Below are 18,470 nucleotides of genomic sequence, written 5' to 3'. Positions count from 1 at the left end.
CACTTTCTCGTGAATGTTTTTAATGTATGAAAGCTCAGAAGTCAATTTTTACTCAGTCTGAATGTCTGCTGCACTTATGAAACTGTTATGGTCAAAGACTGTGCTCATAACTAAATCATCATCATCAGTCATACAGCATCCACTGCTGGATGAAGGCCTCCTTTAGGATCCAAGCATAATGATTTATGGGCTCAAGCTATATGCATCAGTGTTACTCCTGCATGTTGTCATATGTTTTCTACGCACTTACAATTACGTCATCTTATTGGTCTTTTCTTATATCTTGAAGTAGAGCAAAGAACTTACTTCATTTATCTACAATGTATAAATGTTTCTGTATACCTTGCCTTCAGTTTAGCTGTTGCACTGAGAATGCAAGACCTTATTTGTAATGCTGACACAATTTAATGACATACATCCATTAACTTTACATACAAATATTGGAATTCACTTACAGTAATACTTACTCTTTCGGCCTATACTACATTAACAGCACAATATATTTTTAGAAATATTGATGTGTTGGAATGAACCAATCACCTCAGTAATATATAGATATGACAGATACTGTCAAAAATAATAATAATGCACTCATGTTGTCAGCACAAACAATATTTGATGACAGTAACAGCACATGTATAAATGAAGCTGACAAATTAGTCTTTCTATCACAGCAACAGTATAGGAAATGCCTGGTTTTCTAAGCTCTCAAGCCACACATCAACAAAACGGCTGTCATTGCTAGATCTAATGTACACAGTCTTCCTACACAGTAATAATAGTACACTGCATTTGCAATGCAGATGATAAAAGTACAATAATAGTTTAAAATGAGAACTGAACTCATAGTATATACAAATTTCCACTGCAACAGAACAATCACTCAGTGTCCATGGTTCTTGTGTATAGTGGTATGAGTCGCAATAATTTATTGAGTTGCAGGATCCATATGGATTATGGGGTGAAGATGAGATATCCATACTGGCACAATGTGCCATTTACTGGCGTATGATGTTATTTAGTCCATGATGTCATTTGCAGTGATGGTACTTGACATTGCTGGTACATGTCTGGCAGGATATTCGGCAACACCATTGAAAATCACAGTGACAAGGTACAGTCTGTATCCTGGCATCCTGTGACACTGCAAAACCACATGCTGCACAGAGGTCTCGGCAGTGGTCTTTGACTTCTCCAGAGTCCAAAACTTCTTTTGGACATGATCTTCCCCTCACTCCATGCCATCCTGTAATGAAAACAGAGACATGCTTGCATATAGTTGTATAGCACACAAGATAAATATTTAATCAGTAAAAATACAAATTCACTGTTTCATCTTCAAGCATACAAACAGTTCTGGTATCCACAATTCTGATTCTGGTATCCACAATCATCTGCATCTTCAGTATTCTGACACGCTTGATCCAAGACAGAAGAAATGCATATTGGCACCAGTGATGTTTTGTTGTCACATACAGCTTTCAGAACAATGTAGACATGAAATAATTTTCTTTTAACAGTACACAACGAATGGTACTCATCTATTAAGAAACAGCTGTTATACAAATGTTACATTTAATCCACCAGATTTGTTATATTATGTAGTTTAGGTGACAGACATGTTACCTGGCCCTGTAATTGTCTGCAGGTATGTGTTGTTGAGGTACTGAAGTTCCAAAAATGATTGTTTTAGCAGTCCTACAGAATTAATACTATTTTTCTCTTTTTTTCATTTTAGTACTGAAAACTTTGTTCTTCCAATTAATATTACACTTGTCTTTCTTCCTGACTAGAAAAGGCCTTTGAAGGATGGGACATTCCCAGAACTGATTCAGCTGAAAAAAGGGTAAAATAGTGTTTCTCAAGTGTGGCAGTTTATATGCTGATAAATGGTCCAACTTTGCTCTGTTTTTCTTTTATTATAAATAAGTACTTTTATAATAATATTGGACATATGACAATACACTGAGCATTATAATCATCACTATTGTCATACTGAGTATGCCTACATTCTGTTGCTGGGCAATATTCAGTACACAGCTGCTTCTTGCTCTGCATTCTGTCCAAAAGGTGGTTGAGATGTTACTGCTCAAACCTTTTCCATTATGCAATGGTGGATCTTCTGCGCAATGATGCACTGCATAGTTCAACTACTCCTGAGCATGTGCAGTCAATTTTCTGTCAGAAGATGCTGTAAGCCATTTCATTTATGATTGTTGATTCTTGCCTCCTGGAGGAACTGTGCACAAGATGAGTGTGGTGAGCTCTACCATTATCATCTTAAAAGATAAACCAGTTACCACAATACTGACTATAGGTCTGGACAGTAGATTAGAGGGTCTACACAGGTAGTACATAGTAAGTGGAATTTTCTGTGGTCAAAAGAAGATTGAGGAACATGTTTCCAATACAAAAAATGTGCACTATGTAAGTCATAGGGTGGTGCAAAACTGTTTTTTAACAGCTTATATCACAATGTGTACAGGATCAATGGTAGAAATATTATGCTGTAAGAGGAATCTTCTTAAGCTCTCTGCAGTCTATGGCTGTTGTACAATGCACCATTAAAGCCACGGACTATGCTAATTATTATTGATGACAATTTGTATCTCATCCTGGATTACTCTTCCAGTGTCAGATGAAACATTTTTCATCTGTTCAGTTGTACATATCAGAAGATCAAAATCATGTTACAGTTATTTGAGCAACATGATGTTGATTTACACTCAATTTTCTGCTCTATCCCTTACCATAATTCACCATTTATTAACCTAGTCAAACTTGGTTTACATACCACTGAGCACCAACTGAGAGTCACAAACAATCTCTTTGGGACAAAACGGAAGTAAGGGACCTGAAAATTGTCATTTGTTGTCATACACCTCTGCTTATGTACCAGGTGCCTAATTCTATGTGAAATATGAAAAAAATTGCAGTTAAATGTAGTTATAACATGCCAGTTGTGCAGTAATTCTCCCACTTAATGTTAGACATTCTCAACAGTAGACATTACCATGAATGCATAGCAGCTATTAGAAGTTCCTGGTAGATTAAAACTGTGTGTTGAACCTAGAAATCCAAAAGGAGTGCTAGTCTCACAAGTTATGTGGTACAACTTGTGTGAAGTTTGCAAAGCAGAAGAGAGATACTGGTGGAAGTGTAGCTGTGAGAGCAGATTGTGAGCTGTGCCTCAATAGTTCAGTCGGTAATTTACCCGCAAAAGACAAAGGTTCTGGGTTCAAATCCCAGTACAGTGCAGAGGTTTAATCTGCTAGGAACTTTCAAATCAGCACATACTCCACTACTTCTGTAAAGTAAATGTTGATTCCTTGTTCAGAATATGGGGCACTGGCAGAGTACAGAGATAACTACAGCAAGAAATTTGCAACCATTCTCTCTGTAGACTTCAATATTTTGGTTGGTTGATCAATTTTGGGGGACGGGACAAAACAGCAAGGTCTACAGTCCCATCGATTAGGGAAGGACAGGGAAGGAAATCAGCCGTGCCCTTTCAAAGGAACCATCCCAGCATTTGCCTGAAGTGATTTACGGAAATCGTGGAAAACCTAAATCAGGATGGCTGGATGCAGATTTGAACTGCCATCCTCCCAAAATTGAGTCCGGTGTTCTAACCACTGAGGCACCTTGGTTGGCGCAATTTTGGATAACTATGATTGTTTTTTCTATAGTTAAAGTCTTATATTTGCACAAAGTTCTATGTACTATCTAATTGCTGAAACTTTTTCATATGTAATATATTTCCAAGTAAACTGTAAACGGAGGAGGAGGAGATTAGTGTTTAACGTCCCGTCGACAACGAGGTCATTAGAGACGGAGCGCAAGCTCGGGTGAGGGAAGGATGGGGAAGGAAATCGGCCGTGCCCTTTCAAAGGAACCATCCCGGCATTTGCCTGAAGCGATTTAGGGAAATCATGGAAAACCTAAATCAGGATGGCCGGAGACGGGATTGGACCGTCGTCCTCCCGAATGCGAGTCCAGTGTGCTAACCACTGCGCCACCTCGCTCAGTAAACTGTAAGTACATTGTTTCTGGTGAAGCTGGATACTTCAAGGCTGTTCTAAAGCACATAATTAGCGTATATGTGATGCTTACTAGTGCTGACTGATGGCTTGATTTATAAATGTAGAAATGTACCTGATGTTCTGTTTGGAAGACAGTAATTTGGTGACTGTTCAATGTAAATGAGCTGTTCTGGTGACACATCAGGATGGTCCATGGTGGCAGAATTTCCCAGTGCAATGCTTCCCAGCTGCTCATCATAATTAATCCTGCAAAAACAAAAGAAAGCCTTTGAAACAAAAAATAATAACAACATACAGACAAAGACTGTTGCCCATCTTGCCACATGAATTGAACAGAGTAGAAAATTACTTTCGTCACCAATTAACAAATTGTGAGTCAACAGTGTACCTTCTTTATAACTCTGTTTTGAATCCAATTGTACATATTTTTAGATAATTACTAATCAAGAATGTACAAAATGTGCATACATATTGAATCTTTTGATTATGTAATGTAATGTATGTAATTTATTTAATAATTACTAGAAATAGATCCAAACAGGGACATTATGAATAGAGAGACTAACTTTAGAAGAACACAGTTTTAAAATGTAAGGTAGGGACATGAGAATGTGAGATAGTTTTGAGAAATAGGTCATGTATTTGGTCATGATTCCACACTTTTTATGTTGCCACCAAGTGAAGTCTTTTACCTTGGCTACTGACTGCCAGACTATAAAATACAGTGAAAAAACTGACTTGTATTCATTAGAAATATATTTGTGCTTCATATATAACTGCATAATGTAGATAATTGTGTTATCTGACTTTTAGTTACAGATTAGTAATGTGATGTTACAGAAGAGAACCAGTATGAAATTAAGTAAAAACTGTTGTGACAGCATAGCTTCCTCTTGTGAAGAAATGTAGATGGTTCTTGCAAGACTAATAGCCCTATCTATGATTTAATGTAATGCTTGTAACTACTGTCTGGTGTTGCAATACTTGGATGCACAGTCATTCTATTTGTCATTGAGCAAAACTGAGAAGCTTCAGTGCCAGGATTTTAGCTACATAATATTTTCTAATTTTTTATTAATGCTCATAATCGTATAGCTTGAGATATAGACAGAGCAATATTGCATTAAAGTACACCATGATATTACCAAACTCATGAAAGCATTAACTTTGTATTAACATAAAATGGCTGTGAAATATCTTACATTGTGTAAATTTTAAACTTTAAAAATGTCAGATGAAATACATAATAATGTTAAGCTTCCCACAATGAGTTAGCAAATTTTACCTAACAGTGTTTTGCATATATTATGCTACCACTTAATTTTTCTGTGATCTCTACCACTGTTTCAGCACATTCAGATTTACTAAAACTAAACCACAGATTTTTAGTGTCTCTGAAACAAACAGCTATTACCATACATATTCAAGTACATGAGTAAATTTGCCGTGTGATTCAAAAAAAAAAAAAAAAAAAAAAAAAAACTGCAGTTAATAATAAGAGATAATGCTTCGTAATATATTTAATATTTCAGCCATTAACAATTTATAACCTTCCTTTCATATCTCAAGTGTCAGAATGACAGTCTGAGTGGCACATAAATCAGCCTCTTGGCTGACAAGGCAGCAATACAAAAGTGCAGCTGGATTATAGGATTAACTGATATCACTTTCCACATTGTAAATTATCATCAGATCATGTCTGTGAAGAATCTGTCTAATATACTGCCACAGTTCGAATACATTTCGTTTCAGTCTTATGCTTATACTTTGTTATGAGGTGTCCTGATGCTTTACTATAAGAACACAAATTACAATTAAAAATAGCAAAAGTTATTAATGGACAATTATGGTAAGAATTAAATACATTCTGTATGAACACTTGTGCAAAGATAAATGTTGTATTAAATGTTTTCAGATACAGGTTTTAGATTTTGTGCATCAGTGAGGCACAATCAGCAGAAAACTATTTTCAGAAACTATCATCTTATGGTCATTGTATTGTGGTAGCTCCACCAAAACTCATGAAGCCATGAAAGACTGAAGATGTCACAAAGGGCAAGTAGCCAAATATATTTCATGTAATAAGGGACAAATATAAATGAATTAATATATGAAGTAGTAAGTAACCAATATTAATTGACAGCCATTTTTATTCATAAGTAGATCATTTAATCATCTCATTTGGTCCTTGTATATGTTTTGTACATGAGAGCTGCATGCAAAGATGAAAGAGGTATCTCAACCATTCACCAAAAACTTCATGACAATCTTCATAACAGTCACAGGTTTGAATCCTGCCTCGGGCATGAATGTGTGTGATGTCCTTAGGTTAGTTAGGTTTAAATAGTTCTAAGTCTAGGGGACTGATGATCATTGCAGTGAAGTCCCATAGTGCTCAGAGCCATTTGAACCATTTTTGAACCAATCTTCATAATTCATAACAACTAGGAAAGTGTCTGTGGTGATATTCCACAACAGCAGTCTGAACTAGCTTGGCGAATCTGATATGTGATGGTCTGTGGTTACCTGTAATTGGGAAATATTCTCACGAACGAGTGAAGTCACTTGTATAAGTAAATTCAATACCAGACTCCATCACAAAATGCAGTATTCTTCAGATAAGTTTATTCAGTCATTTCAAATTCCACTGGGGTGCATAAACTCCTTAAGGGAAATCAGGTGAGATTCTTTAATGATATCATTTTAAATCTAACTGCAACTGGAATTTTGTGTCCAAGGCACATAGTTTACAGAGCTGGAATACAGGAAGTGCTCAGTAGTATTGAGATTAGCAGATTCAGGAAGAGTGAGGAGTCACAAGAACCCTCATGCCTGTTAAGCTTTTATCAAACTGACAAAATTTGGGAAAAATTTGGTTGAGCATTGTCTTGGATGTGTAGGTTCCCTAAAATGTGTTGTAGCAATTAAACAGCTCTAAATGATCTGAAAGTAGTTTCCTGTAGTGTTCACCAATGAGAGACAATGATAGACAAAACAAGAGACTCGTTTCAGTTGGTGGGAACACACCTGAATGAGAAAATCTCCACCACTTGCTTCAACTATTCCTTACTGGGAAATAGGATGCATCTCCTCTTGAATTTTTTGACATATTTGTAACTTGCCATCCATCTGTACCTATATGTGTACTAAATCGTAAGTTTAGGCTATCTTTTTTCAACTCTTCAAATGTGTAATGGTGATATACTTCCAACCATACTAATCTCTTTGTTCTGTGACATGCAGTGAGCACAGGTACATGAGTGCCTTCCCTGCCCCAAAGAAAGGGGTTTGTTCTGGGTGGTATGACCTCTCATCTGTTGATGTTGCCCAGCACAAAACTCACTAGTGATTTGCTTCATTGTCGGCTGACTATACAGCATTACACCCCATGGTACTGGTGGGACTGCTGATGGCAATAGAAGATATATCAAAATAAACTGCTAAAGAATAGGGCCTATATAAAGCTTACAATAATTTTAGAGTGACAGTAGACACCCAGTTTTGCATACATTTAACAGAGATAGAAGAGTTTGGGACAGAACAACTAGCTAAAGCACATCAGGTGATCAGGTGGTAGGGATGAGTAAAGGAATATAATATGGACACTAGCACTACATAGAACTTAGTCAGCAGACCAAAGTGGACATGATTCAAGAAACTATGCATGGTTCCATGAGGTATTGAATTACTAAAATTATCAAATTAATTAAATCCATGTCGTGTAGTTAAGATTCCATGAGATCCCATGTCGTACTATTCAACCATGGGCAAGTGTGCTTTCCGGGCGGGAAGGAGCGCCGGTCCCCAACACGAATACGCCTGGCGGATTTGTGTCGAGGTCCAGTGAGTTGGCCAGTCTGTAAATGGTTTTTAGGCGGTTTTCCATCTGCCTCGGCAAATGCGGGCTGGTTCCCCTTATTCTGCGGCGATAGCTACGCAAACAAGTTCTCCATGTACACATACACCACCATTACTCTACCACGCAACCATAGGGGTTACACTCGTCTGGTGTGAGACATTTCCTGGGGGGTCCACTGGGGGCTGAACCACACAATAAACCTGAGTTCGGTGTGAGGCAGTGGAAGGGTGAAGTGGACTGCGGTAGTCGTTGTGGGGTTGGGGACCACTGCGGCTGCGGCACGGATGGAGCCTCTCCATCGTTTCTAGGTCCCCGGTTAACATAACATAACATAACATAGGCAAGTGGTAATTGATTAGATTAGATTTACTTTCATTCCAATTGATCTGTAGTGAGGAGGTCCTCCAGGATGAAGAACATGTCAGAAAAACAAGAATACATGACAAATATTTACAACTAAAACAAATAAGCTAATGTACCTACCACAGGTCCCAAGTGGAATGATCATCTTTTTTTTAATGAAAGGGTCATTTTACATCACTCATTTAGTAAGATGGCATTAATGCACTGAATTTAAAATTTAAAAAAAAGGTTTTATTTATTTATAATATAATAAACATACAATAGAACTACTACAATACTTGTTTACAATGAACACACAAAATCAGTTGGTTCTACTGAGAAATTCATCAATGGAGTAGAAGGAGTTGGCCACCAACAAATTCTTTAGGCTTCTCTTAAACTGAATTTCATTGGTTGTTAAGCTTTTTATGGCTACTGGCAAGCTATTGAAAATGTGTGTTCCTGAATAATGCACACCTTTTTGTACAAGAACAAGTGACTTTAAATCCTTGTGAAGATTATTCTTATTTCTAGTATTGATTTCATGTTCTGAGCTGTTGGTTTGAAAAAATTACACATTTTTAACGACAAATTTCATTAAGGAATAAATAAATTAGGAAGCAGTAGTTAGTATCCCTAGTTCCCTAAACAGGCCTCTGCAGGATGTTACTGAGTTCACGCCACATATAACTCTTATTGCATGTTTTCGTGCCTGGAAAACTTTATCTTGGCTTGATGAATTACCCCAAAAAACAATACCATATGACATTATGGAATGAAAGTAAGCACAGTGTGCCAGCTTTTTCATTTTTATATACCCTATGTTTGACAGAATTCGCATTGCAAATAGCAATTTGTTTAGACACTTCAGCAGTTCTGTGGTGTGTTCCTCCCAGTTGCCACTTTTTCTACCTGCTTGTCATCATATGTTAGGCATATACTTGTGGGACACCCCTTACGAGTTCTGAACTGCATGTTTAGTGACAAAGAATTGGGTAGGAACCAGTGATTAATGTTCACAAATATTTTATTAGCCAATCTTTCTGAGATTGCTATTTATTTGCTTTTTATTGCAACGTTTGTGTGGCGTCGATAAGTCATATCTCTAGAGGCCTGTTTAGGGAACTAGGGATACTAACTTCTGCTTCCCAATATATTTATTCCTTAATGAAATTTGTCATTAAGTCCTTGCGACTTTTATTAGAAGCACTGTCTGACACATATGGCAGTGAATGTGGTGAGCGCATCAGGGATGCGGAGTCTACCGGATGCGAGTCGTCACACACAATTAATGTTTTTGGACTAACCTGATGAGTGTCCAAGCTGGTGTCTGCTGGAGAAACATGATTAGGTGGTGGGACTGTGGACTGCAATTTCAGCAGCGAGGTACAAGCCACGACAAGCTCGTTGTAAGTGTGTGCTATTCATTGTTTCAGCTCATCGTGTTCCCGGTGGAGTTGAGCCACTGAGTCATATTCTGACAGTAGGTTAGTGACAAAGGTCACAATATTGCCCGCAAGGGCAGAGCACTCGCATACCAACTCACATGTCGTGAGGAAAACAGAACGTGGGACATAAGTGCGGGAGCACAGTATCTGAGTGTTAGTGGGTTGGTGTAGCATTGAGCCCTGAACTATGTTCGGAGAGAGATTGTAAGGGGACAAAAAATCCATACCGAGAATTGGTTCATCGATGTCGGCAATGTAGAAAGTCCACGGAAAACACAGAGAAGGAGATAGGTACACCATAACTTTGACAGAGCCTGAGGTTTTTTAACACTGATGCATTGACAGCTCGTAGAAGTGACTTCATCAGTGAAAAGATGGGGGAGCCATCAATGTAGGTATGATAGACACATCAGCACCAGTGTCGACTAGGAAAATGAGCCATGACGAAATGTCAGTCACGTACAAACGACCACTTGGCCAGGTGGACGAGTGGATGGAGTGCAACATATGGGGATGCCTGTGAGGCTCCCCGCAGGACTCGGCATCTTTTAGGTCCTGCGGTCGGCGTTTGGGTGCTGGCAAGGTAATCGGCACTTCTTGGCACTATCGCCGAAAATCTTGTGGTACCAGCAGTATGAACGAGCCGGATGCAGTGGTCGTGGTGAATGCGGCAGCGGAGGAGGCTTGTCCTAATTGATTTGTTGCAGCATGTATACCGGCATGTATGGTGCATGGGCGATCCTGGAGTGCTCCGACATTGGAGAGAGTGAGGGGATACTGCCAGGTGATGTAGAAGGTGTGGAGGCAGAGCGAGCCCTGTTTTTTGGTTTCTTTCTCAAACTGAAGGTTTGTCTCAATCCTAACTTCTCTTAAAGCTTGGTTTTGCCTTTATATCCTAGTAGTTGTTTACTGACATGAAAACCTGAGAAAGTTCTTGGAACACCTGAGACCATTCATGGCCATACCGAGTTCGCATGGTGGAGGTTGAGATAGACAATGCACTGCTCTTGCTTGATGTCCATTGTAAAACCAATGGCTGACTAAGCTGCAGTGTGTGAAACCCATGTATATGCACTGGTATTTGCTCACTCTCAGCCATCTTCATCAACTACTGAATAACACAGAGTCCCGAAGTCCCATGGGCGTCAAGTAAAAAGCACTTTCAATGCCAGAAATTTTCCACAAAGGGTGCCAACCTTTTCATCTCTGAATAACAATTGCAAGTTAAATCCTCAACATGGATTTATTCCAACCTCTGTCTTCCTCTACATTTTTTACACTCTACAGCTCCCTCAAGTACCATGGAAGTTAATCCCTGATGTCTTAACAGATGTATATCATCCTGTCCCTCCATCTTGTCAATGTTTTCTATTTATTGCTTTCCTTACCGATTCTACAAAGAACCTCTTCATTTCTTACCATATCAGTCCACCTAATTTTCAACATTTGTCTGTAGCACTACATCTCAATTGTTTCACTGTCATACAATGCTGCACTCCAAATACACATTCTCAAAATTTCTTCCTAAGATTAAGGGCTATGTTTGATACTAGTAGATTTCTCTTCATGAGGAATGCCCTGTTTGCCAGTGCTACTCTTCTTTTTACGTCCTCCTTTCTATATCCATCATCTGTTACTTTGCTGCCTAGGTAGCAGAATTCCTTAACTTCATCTACTTTGTGATCACCAACTCTGATATTAAGTTTCTCGCAGTTCTCATTTCTGCTACTTCTCATTACTTTCATCTTTCTCTGATTTACTCTCACTTCATATTCTGTTCTCATTAGGCTGTTCCTTCCATTCAACAAATCCTATAATTCTTCTGCACTTTCACTAAGAATAGCAATACCATCAGCGAATTTTATTACTGACGTCCTTTCACCTTGAATATTAATCACTCTCTTGAACCTTTCTTTTATTTTCATCATTGCTTCTTTGACATATAGATTAACAGTAGGGACAAAACACTACATCCCTGTGTTACACCATTTTTAATCAGAGCTCTTGATTCTTTGTCCTACTGTCTTATTGTTCCTTCCTGAAGATATACACCATTAAATGTGTCTCCAGATTCAGAACTGGATGGCAAGAGGAAGGGCGTCTAGCCACCCCTTAAACTAACCATGTTAAATCAGTTAATAAACATGCAAATGCTGCGCTGATGCAGGACAGAGGTACAAGAAAAAAGGGAGGTAATAAGATACATCAAAATGTTGTTACAAAATGCGCTGACTTGTCATATATAAAGTGTCATTTTATTCATGTTTTTCTGTATTTAGATTTAGGAAAAACTGATAGGACAGTGATTAAGTACAGAAAACATTGCCAGTACAGTGCATATACACTGTCCAGTGATATTAATGTGACTAAGTGCCAAAACCCTGATTAGCCCCTTTTTGCTATGCCAAACCACTGCGAGACATGCAGAAAGAGAGAATGAGCTTCTGGAAGGTACTGACAGTGATGTGGAGCCATGAAGGCCCCAGTGCCTTGGCCAGCTGCACTAGGTTCCACAGTTGAGGATCCGCTCACTGCATGACCACACCAGTTGAGTTGGTCCCACAGATTTTCGATTGGGTTTAAGGGGCTCCGGAAAGGTTCAAAAACATGAAATGTTCAATTTTTACTTTTTTGCAATTTTAAAAATCTACAGACTTTCCAATTTGAACTGATACGTAATTTATTCAGTTCAGAAGAATACAATTACTTTAAAAATACTTTTGAAACATTTTCTGTGTGGTCGTGACCCACTGCGGCACTGTTGAACTGCTGTCAGATGTTGCACCCATGAATCTACATGATCATCGTGTACATTTTAGTGATATGGGAGAAAATAAGTGTTACAAAATAAGTGTTGTGGTTAACCTGTGATAATTTGATATACATTGCTTACTTGAGTGTTGTGTGTTTCATGTTTATTTGCTCTCTTATCATCCTGAAAATATTTGTAGTGAATTCTGTTAATGGAAGTCTCTGTTTTATTGAAGGATAATCATGGGTAAATTTAAAATGACTAGAAATCCTCTGAAGTCTTTTAAAGAAAAGGTGAAATCTTGGGAAGTTAAAGGTAGGTGTTATTACCATAATAATAAAGACGATAACCAAGTGTGTGAACCTAACCTTGCTGGTACACCTTCCCACTGCAACGAAAGTGAGAAAGAAAGTACTTCACAGAGGAAGCTTGGTTCCATTAGTAAAATGTATGAATTTTTTATGGGCAAATAAGATGTGAATGAAATATTTGGTATGTCTGTTCTCAACGGAATTTTTGCAAACTATGTAAGATGTATTCAGTGTAGTGAAGTCAGTCTGGAACTCTCTATAAAAAATCACTTAGGACTTGCCAGTGAAATGGAACTGAATTGTAGCAAGTCTTCATACATGAGCATCTTTTGGAAGAGGGTTGCAGTAACTCCAAATGAAGAAAATAGTAGCAAAATCTATGAACACCACATTCGTTAATGCCTTGCATACAACTGGTAAGGATGCTAGTGCAGGTGCAGTTTTCTGTGGCATGATGACTCTTCCAAATCCCCCAACCAAGATTATGAAATATAATAGATTTAAGGGGTCTAAAATACAAGATATCTGTATACAATCTATGACGAAATCTGCAGAAGAGGCAGTAATAGAAAACAGTGGTAATAGAGACTTGATTGCAATGTTTGATGGTACCTGGCATAAAGGAGACATATGTCTCTTCATGGTGTAGCATCTTCCACCAGTATGTATACAAGGAAAGGTTTAGATGTAACAGTAACATCTAAATTTTGTAGGTGTTCACAAAAAAAATAAAGGTACACATGAAAATAATCACACAGCTAACTACAGTGTCAGTAGTGGAGGAATGGAGGTGGTTGGTGCTACAAGTATATTTCAATGTTCTGTTGCATGTGATAAAGGGCAATATGTGAATTACTTTGGTGACAGTTATTCAAAAGTTTCAAACATATTCATGAACTGAAGCCCTATGATGATGGTTCTAATGGAGTAATTTGAGTGTAATGAACATGTACAGAAACAAATCGGATCAAGATTTCAGTGACTGAAAGCTTTGTAAAACAAACCACAGTGATGGTAAAGGGTTGGATAGGAAGAGAAGGTTAACTGATAGTGTAATTGACAAAATACAGAACTATTGTTGTTGTTGTTGTTGTGCTCTTGTCCTGAGACTGGTTTGATGCAGCTCTCCATGCTACTCTATCCTGTGCAAGCTTCTTCATCTCCCAGTACCTACTGCAACCTATATCCTTCTGAATCTGCTTAGTGTATTCATCTCTTGGTCTCCCTCTACGATTTTTACCCTCCACGCTGCCCTCCAGTACTAAATTGGTGATCCCTTGATGCCTCATAACATGTCCTACCAACCTATCCCTTATTCTAGTCAAGTTATGCCACAAACTCCTTTTCTCCCCAATTCTATTCAATACCTCCTCATTAGTTATGTGATCTTCCCATCTACTCTTCAGCATTCTTCTGTAGCACCAAATTTTGAAAGCTTCTATTCTCTTATTGTCCAAACTAGTTATCGTCCATGTTTCACTTCCATACATGGCTACACTCCATACAAATACTTTCAGAAATGACTTCCTAACACTTAAATCTATACTCGATGTTAACAAATTTTTCTTCTTCAGAAACGTTTTCCTTGCCATTGCCAGTCTACATTTTACATCTTCTCTACTTTGACTATCACCAGTTATTTTGCTCCCCAAATAGCAAAACTCCTTTACTACTTTAAGTGTCTCATTTCCTAATCTAATTCCCTCAGCATCACCCGACTTAATTCGACTACATTCCATTATTCTCGTTTTCCTTTTATTGATGTTAATCTTATATCCGCCTTTCAAGACACTATCCATTCCGTTCAACTGCTCTTCTAAGTCCTTTGCTGTCTCTGACAGAATTACAATGTCATCGGCGAACCTCAAAGTCTTTATTTCTTCTCCATGGATTTTAAAACCTACTCCGAACTTTTCTTTTGTTTCCTTCACTGCTTGCTCAATATACAGATTGAATAGCATCGGGGAGAGGCTACAACCCTGTCTCACTCCCTTCCCAACCACTGCTTCCCTTTCATGTCCCTCGACTCTTATAACTGCCATCTGGTTTCTGTACAAATTGTAAATAGCCTTTCGCTCCCTGTATTTTACCCCTGCCACCTTCAGAATTTGAAAGAGAGTATTCCAATCAACATTGTCAAAAGCTTTCTCTAAGTCTACAATTGCTAGAAATGTAGGTTTTCCTTTCCTTAATCTAGCTTCTAAGAGAAGACGTAGGGTCAGTATTTCCACACGTGTTCCAATATTTCTATGGAATCCAAACTGATCTTCCCCCAGGTCAGCTTCTACCAGTTTTTCCATTCGTCTCTAAAGAATTCGCATTAGTATTTTGCAGCTGTCACTTATTAAACTGATAGTTCGGTAACTTTCACATCTGGCAACACCTGCTTTCTTTGGGATTGGAATTACTATCTTCTTCTTGAAGTCTGGCGGTATTTCAACTGTCTCATACATCTTGCTCACCAGAGGGAAGAGTTTTGTCAGGACTGGCTCCCCCCAGGCTATCAGTAGTTCTAATGGAATGTTATCTACTCCCGGGGCCGTGTTTCGACTTAGGTCTTTCAGTGCTCTGTCAAACTCTTCACGCAGTATCGTATCTCCCATTTCATCTTCATCTACATCCTCTTCCATTTCCATAATATTGTCCTCAAGTACATCGCCCTTGTATAGACCCTCTATATACTCCTTCCACCTTTCTGCTTTCCCTTCTTTGCTTAGAACTGGCTTTCCATCTGAGCTCTTGATATTCATATAAATGGTTCTCTTTCCTCCAAAGGTCTCTAATTTTCCTGTAGGCAGTATTTATCTTACCCCTAGTGATATACGCCTTTACATCCTTACATTTGTCCTCTAGCCATCCCTGCTTAGCCATTTTGCACTTCCTGTCGATCTCATTTTTGAGACGTTTGTATTCCTTTTTGCCTGCTTCATTTACTGCATTTTTATATTTTCTCCATTCATCAATTAAACTCAATATTTCTTCTGTTACCCAAGGATTTCTACTAGCCCTCATCTTTTTACCTACTTGATCCTCTGCTGCCTTCACTACTTCATCTCTCAAAGCTACCTATTCTTCTTCTACTGTATTTCTTTCCCCCATTCCTGTCAATTGTTCCCTTATGCTCTGCCTGAAACTCTGTACAACCTCTGGTTTAGTCAGTTTATCCAGGTCCCATCTCCTTAAATTCCCAACTTTTTGCAGTTTCTTCAGTTTCAGTCTACAGTTCATAACCAATAGATTGTGGTCAGAGTCCACATCTGCCCCTGGAAATGTCTTACAATTTAAAACCTGGATCCTAAATCTCTGTCTTACCATTATATAATCTATATGAAACCTGTCAGTATCTCCAGGCTTCTTCCATGTCTACAACCTTCTTACGTGATTCTTGAACCAAATGTTACCTATGATTAAGATGTGCTCTGTGCAAAATTCTACCAGGCGGCTTCCTCCTTCATTTCTTAGCCCCAATCCATATTCACCTACTACGTTTCCTTCTCTCACTTTTCCTACTCTCGAATTCCAGTCACCCATGACTATTAAATTTTCGTCTCCCTTCACTATCTGAATAATTTCTTTTCTTTCACCATACATTTCATCAATTTCTTCATCATCTGCAGAGCTAGTTGGCATATAAACTTGTACTACTGTAGTAGGCGTGCGCTTCGTGTCTATCTTGGCCACAATAAGGCGTTCACTATGCTTTTTGTAGTAGCTTACCCGCACTCCTATTTTTTTATTCATTATTAAACCTACTCCTGCATTACCCCTATTTGATTTTGTATTTATAACCCTGTATTCACCTGACCAAAAGTCTTGCTCCTCCTGCCACTGAACTTCACTATTTCCTACTGTATCTAACTTTAACCTATCCATTTCCCTTTTTAAATTTTCTAACCTACCTGCTCGATTAAGGGATCTGACATTCCACGCTCCGATCCGTAGAACGCCAGTTTTCTTTCTACTGATAAGACGTCCTCCTGAGTAGTCCCCGCCCGGAGAACAGAATGGGGGACTATTTTACCTCCGGAATATTTTACCCAAGAGGACGCCATCATCATTGAACCATACAGTAAAGCTGCATGCCCTCGGGAAAAAATTACGGCTGTAGTTTCCCCTTGCTTTCAGCCATTCACAGTACTAGCACAGAAAGGCCGTTTTGTTTAGTGTTACAAGGTCAGATCAGTCAATCATCCAGACTGTTGCCCTTGCAACTACTGAAAAGGCTGCTGCACCTCTTCAGGAACCACACATTTGTCTGTCCTCCCAACAGATACCCCTCCGTTGTGGTTGCACCTATGATACAGCTATCTGTATCCCTGAGGCACGCAAGCCTCCCCACAAACGGCAAGGTCCATGGTTCTTTGGGGGGGGGGGGGGGGGGGTGCGACGGAACTATTATGGAATGACTATTCTGCAAAATACACAAAGTGTCAATGAAATGAAGAAGGCAGTTTGGGCTCCTTGTTTTCATACTTTTTCAACCAATGAAAGTCCCCATCATTAATTGTGTCCCAAAGGAGAAAACAGTTGGTGTAAGTGCAACAAGCGATTGCTAAATGGTGAAATGTACACTCACAAACAGTCTACCTGATGAGGTAATGTAGGTGACAAAACCTATTTTAAGAGACTTAGCAGCATCTGAACTGCCCAAAAAGTGTGTTCATGGAAAAGCTCAAAACCCTAATGACAGTGTAAATAGTGCTATATGGTCAAGAATACCCTAGACTGTGGTTGCTGGAACAGAAACACCTCACTTTGGTGTGTATGATGTTGTTGCTACTTTCAATGGTGCAGTGTTGAAGGTGCAAAGTATTTTGAAATATGAGAATGAAGATAGGTTTTGACATTGTACGAACGACACTTGCTTTAGATACAGAACATCTTCAGGCTGTTGACAGGGCTGTAAATAGCCTAGAAACATAAGCCAGAGTAAACAGGAGGAGGACAGAGAGGAAGCTGGAGGAGTGGTTTGCAGAAGATAAAGGTAAGCCATCCTATGGACCTGGAATATACTAAAAAGGTAATCCAGACTTTGCCGATTCCCAATAGTTTTATTTTATCATACAAATTACATGTTTTCTCAGGATCTATCAAACCAATCTGCTTCAGATTTTCAGCAAATGTTACAAACTCCCTTCTGCATAGATTAACACAGCCTTTTCCCATAAACCTGCATATTGTTGAATTTATAAACAAAAAATGGCATAAACATAATGAATTTTCATTACAACAGGAAAAATGAATCTCTAACAACTGAATTCAAAATTTTGAAAATCCCTGTGTTAAGTTGTAGCCAACACTCCAATAAATAAACTGTAAAAATTTCAACTTCCTAGCTCAAATCCTTTCTGAGAAAATACGCCATTTATAAGCACCATTTTAACATTGGATGGATAGGACTTCCTGGAGCCCCTTAAATCTGGGGAATTGGGTGGCCAGGGGAGTATGGTAAGCTTGTCCTAGTGCTCTTCAAACAACACACGTACACTGAGAGCTGTGTGACAAACTGCATTGTCCTCCTGGTAGGTGCCATCGTGCTGAGGAGAAACAAACTGCTTATAGGGCTGTACATGGTCCCCAAGGATAGAAGCATACTTGTGTTGATCCACTGTTTCTTCCAGAATGATGAGATCACTGACTGCACAAAAACATTCCCAAGGCCATAACGCATGCAGGTTGTTTGCTTTCAGGGTGTTTCGCCAATGCCCATCTCTC

The 18,470-nt window shown here is 38.8% G+C and overlaps 1 protein-coding gene across 1 annotated transcript in view; it reads right to left on the bottom strand.

The window, feature by feature from the left end:
• Positions 1–1,031: 1,031 nt before the first annotated feature.
• Positions 1,032–18,470, bottom strand: part of LOC126235012 (protein Wnt-8b-like) — a 92,241-nt gene continuing 74,802 nt past the window's right edge. The window contains exons 6-7 of the mRNA XM_049943747.1: positions 4,156–4,289; positions 1,032–1,246 (exon numbers count right to left, since the gene is read on the bottom strand). Coding sequence (XP_049799704.1) covers positions 1,032–1,246; positions 4,156–4,289 — 349 coding nt within the window. The remainder of the gene's footprint in view (positions 1,247–4,155; positions 4,290–18,470) is intronic.

Source organism: Schistocerca nitens, chromosome 2 (genome assembly GCF_023898315.1).
Source record: "Schistocerca nitens isolate TAMUIC-IGC-003100 chromosome 2, iqSchNite1.1, whole genome shotgun sequence".
NCBI classification, from domain to species: Eukaryota; Metazoa; Arthropoda; class Insecta; order Orthoptera; family Acrididae; genus Schistocerca; species Schistocerca nitens.
Note: the sequence above shows the minus strand (reverse complement) of the source record. Positions and strands in the feature narration are given on the sequence as shown.